The 4,633-nt window shown below is 39.8% G+C and overlaps 1 protein-coding gene across 1 annotated transcript in view; it reads left to right on the top strand.

Annotated features, from left to right (window-relative positions):
* Nucleotides 1–4,633, top strand: part of shroom3 (shroom family member 3) — a 43,983-nt gene that overhangs the window by 19,796 nt on the left and 19,554 nt on the right. The window contains exon 7 of the mRNA XM_017307728.1: nucleotides 4,550–4,630. Coding sequence (XP_017163217.1) covers nucleotides 4,550–4,630 — 81 coding nt within the window. The remainder of the gene's footprint in view (nucleotides 1–4,549; nucleotides 4,631–4,633) is intronic.

The raw sequence follows: 4,633 nt of genomic DNA, 5'->3' as shown, positions 1-4,633 counted from the left end.
GCTAATATCAATACAGCACCTTAAGCTTAACAGGTAGCCTGTAGGCTACTGGTGTTGTTGTATGTCCAGCTACTACATTCGTTTTGCTCCCAAAAAAGTCGATTCCCCCTCCACCCCCCAGGCAGTGGCGCAAAAAGTGGGCATGCAGCGCATAGGGGCGCAGCACCAGAGGGGGCGCCGAAACCCCGTCTGGAGGGGGCGGCGCTCCGATGACGTTTTCCCAAACACTTCAGCGCCTTACGCTCCTTCACCTCGCGCACTTAATGAGGTAAATGTCTAAAAAGGTCTTCAATGGCAAAAGTAAAAATCTGCAGAATATGACCATATTTTAATCGAATTTATCGATTAATTGGCCAAATAATTGATAATCGATGATCAGTAGTTGTAGCATAGAGCTAAATATTTAGTTTTCTGATAGTTTACTTTGTTCGGGAAATAAATATTTACCTTAATAAATTAGTTTATAATTAATATTGCCATTAATATTTCATCTTAAATCTAAATTTTTGGTTTGAAAATGAAATATTTATTTCTTTAACTAAATATTCAGCGTAAATACGAGATATTTAGTTTTTTTGTTAAATTTTACAGTTTAATATTTAGTGTCTAAATGTTTAGCTGTAAAGCATCTGACACGTGAAACCAGATTATTTTATGCTAATTGAACCAAATTGTTGCCGTTTCTCTCTCCAGACTCATTTTTCGGTATTTTCTGTGAACTGACGTGTTGGTTGAACTTTAATCGAAGGTCTTTTTGTTTGTCTTTGTTTGKTTAGTCGTCAGTAATAATCAGATCTTTGTTCGTCCTGCATCATGAGGCTCTTCCTCCGGCTGTCCAGCTAAATCCTCCCTCTGTTCTTCTCTTCCTCCTCCTCCTCCTCTTCCTCATCACCTTCCCAGTTTTATCCTTTCTTTTATTCTCTCTCTCTCTCTCTCTCTCTCTCTCTCTCTCTCTTATCTGCCTCAGCATTTCCTCTGTTTCTCCACCCAAACTATCTGCGCGCCATCATCTCCTCCCCTGTCTCCCATCTGTCCTCCCTGCTGCTGCTGGACGTCTGATGTTTACTTCACGCGTTAATCGCACGGAGGCCTAATGACGTTTGATCGCTCCGTTTGCTTAACAAGCTGCGGGCCGGAGCGGGGCGGTCAGAGTCGCGCCGGACCAGACGGGATCGGACTTTGAGCTGGGAAAGTTTTTCCGACAGCAGTTTCAGATTTTGGCAGCAAAAAGAAGCTTCGTTTTGGAGAAGTCGTTTTCTCGGCGATGGAGCTGCTGGAGGTTTTTTACCGCCGGAAGCTGAGGAAGAAGCAGAAGAAGCCGGAGTTGGGTCGCTCCGACGGCGCGCTGTGCCGGTCGCCGTCGGAGACCAGCGTCAACAAGCTGGCCACCGGCCTCATCTCCAAGGTGCTGCGCTTCACGTCCAGGTAAACGGCCGGAGCCAGGGCCGGACGGAGCCTTTCTGGGGCCCGGAGCGGATGTTCACTGGGGGCCTCCACCCATATCGTAGAAACCGATACGATTAAAACAAAACGACCTAAAACATAAATCTGCATTAAAGCTGCAGCATGAAACTTTAAGGAAAAATCTTTTTTTCCATATTTGTTGAAACTGTCACAGTTTAAAAATCGAGTTATCTAGAAACAACCAATCAGAGCCAGGATTGGTTGTTTCTCTGCTACGCTGCAGCTAGCATAGCCCGTTATTAATGCTAACACTATTAGTACTGCAGATGAACAATTTCTCTGTAATAGTGAGTGATTTCTTACTATTAGCACATTGAGCATCGAGTACAGGAGGTTGATTGACAGCAGTAAGCCCCGCCTCCTGTCACAATTCACTTCAAAATTACTTTATTTGGTAAATTAAATGTTAAATCATATCATCCAAGTTTCTTAAGAGTCGTTCTGAATGGTGATGCTGTGGGAAAGAAGGATGTCCAAATCAAACTGCAGTGTTGACTCGTGGGCTGAATATAAAGGCATGCCACACTTTTCAGATTTTATGGAAAAAAAAGAAAAAAAACGAAGTAGAAAGAAGATGATAATTATGTTTTAGTTAAAATCCGAATAAAATATGTTAAAATTTGTGACTGTAGTGTTCAAAATGTGAAAAAGGTGAAACGGTGTGAATACTTTAGCAGAACGGACTTTATAATTATTTTGTAACCAACAGAAAGTTGTTGTTTTGTGGTAGTTTCAGGCGGTGAGCAGATGAAGCGTTTTGAGGTTCTCCAGTCACGTCCTGTCGCTCCCCAGGTGGCTCACAGACATGCTAGCTTTCATGTCCTCCGTCTCCAGCGCGCAGATAAAACCGCTTCCTGTTTATCTCTGGATAAATGACCGAGCCGCAGGACAGGAGGAATGTGACGATGGTCAGGCTGAGATTAGCACCGCCGCTCTGATAACCGCGCTAAAACACAGGCTGTTAGCTAAACGTGGCTGCACCGCTAAGATTAGCATACATGAGAAGATCTGAGTGAAGAAGTTAGACAGTCAAATACTAATAGTGATAATTTGAGTTTATTAGCCTGTGAGGATAAAATGGGAGCTTATCATTTAGTCAGATTTTACCATAAATGCCACAGTTTCAAACTAAATGCTAATTAGCAAGCTAAAGACTTAGTTCTTAGATTGCTAACTATTTAGCTGCATGCTAAATATTTATATAGCAAGGTAAATGTTTTGTTTAAATAAAGCTAAATATTTAACTAAATATTTAGCCGCTAACTATTTAGTTTAGAGCTAAATACATAAAGAGCAAGCTAAATATTAATTAGCATAATAAATATTTAGTTTTAAACTGTTTTGTTAGCAAGATAAATATTTAATTTGAAGCTAAATATTCAGTGTTACGTTAAATATTAAGTTAGAAAGCTTAAATTTTTTAGCTTACTAACTTCATTTACCTAAATATTTAGCTAAATTAAATATTTAGCTAGCTCACAGCTAAATATTTAATTTGGAGTTAAATGTTTAGATCGTAATCTGAATATTTAGCTTAAAGCTAAATACTTAGTTAGCAAGTTAAATATTTAGCTTGCTAATAAATATTTAGTTCCAAACTGACAATTATAACTGAATAATGTGGTGAAAATGTTATTTTGATGAATTAAACCTCTTAGTTTGACTAAACAACCCAAATTATTCTTGACTCGTTCCAAACTGGATCCGGTTTGTTTTGGTTTTATGATGTTGAATTTTCCTGTTTACATTTTTTAACCAGTTTTCTTCTTGTAAATCTGCTTTTGGCCTCAGATCTTATCAGAGATGCTTTAGCTCACAAACATAGGTTACTTTAGAGGAGATCATCTTCGTTTTCTGTGTTTCACATCCATCCTCTGATATTTAACTGAAACATTAATTCTCCTCCTGCTCTGATAACAACCTCCTTTCAGCGGCTGAGCTCCCTGCAGCGCTTTAAAACATCTGGTTGTGTGAACGTGGATCTGCTCAGGGTGCAAACAGACAAACACTTCAGGAACAGAAAGCGTGACTCGGGTCGTCAGCGTTGGACGCTACGCCGGCTGGAACAACGGCTGCTTTGTAACCGTAGCGCTGGAGCGCCGCCACCGTGATGTCACTGCAGCCTGCAGTTAATCAGACATGGTGTCCGGCCGGCGCTGCGCAGGTTTCTGCTCTGATTGGATGTGTTCACATGCAGGCCTCGGGGCGCCGCCCTCCTTCAATTGAACACTGCAGCCTGACTCACGCATCGTCACAGGATCTGTCAAAGATTTCCTAACAAGGGTGGAAAAACAGACGGGGAAACATTTCAGCGCTTCATGAAAGATGCTGATTCAGCAGCTGCTGAGTAACGGATTGTTAACTAAATGTTTTTATTATTCCTGGTTTTCTGTGTGCTAGCTCCAGCAACAGTACAAAAATAAATCTTAGCTGGTGTTAAAATCCGTTTATATGGAGGACTAACACTGCCAAAACCCTATACTGACATGTGAATAACATAATTATTAAAGCAAAATGTATAAAAAATGTTCAATTAAAATAATTAAGGCAGAAAACTTTAAAACTTTAATTAAATACCTCAGCAGAAGATAATGAACTGGATCCATATATCATGAAAATATATTCCCAGTGTGGAAATAAATCATTGTTCTGTATGGAGGAGTAACGCTGCCAAAACCTGGAGAAGAGGAAGTGACAAAACAATATATATTTATAACCAAATTACTCTTATTAGTAAACTAAAATGTACCAAAAAATTTTAAATGTTCAATCAATGAAAAAATTTAGAAGGAAAACTTAAAATAAGAATGGATTTTTCCATCTTATTTTTAATTTTGGCAGATTTTTTAGTTTTTCATTCGTTTCCAGAACATTTTAAAAATTTTAATAAATTCTTCAATCATGTTGAGGAAAATACATTTCTGGCTTCGTGGAGAAGAAAACCTTTGACATTTATTTTCTCTTTCACAGGATGCCTCATCTATCTAATACACAGATTTTGTTTTATTTTCATGATACATTTTGGGGTTAATGTGACTCCGTATAACCCAGTGCTAACTGTTAGCCTCACGCTTCGCCTCCTCAGACGCAGTGAGCCGGCGTCTCGCCCTCATTCCTGGCACTCGACCAAACTCAGCGACGATCAACCGGACCTGGAGCAGATGGAGTC

This window comes from Poecilia reticulata, linkage group LG12, assembly GCF_000633615.1.
Source record: "Poecilia reticulata strain Guanapo linkage group LG12, Guppy_female_1.0+MT, whole genome shotgun sequence".
NCBI lineage: Eukaryota > Metazoa > Chordata > Actinopteri > Cyprinodontiformes > Poeciliidae > Poecilia > Poecilia reticulata.
Note: the sequence above shows the minus strand (reverse complement) of the source record. Positions and strands in the feature narration are given on the sequence as shown.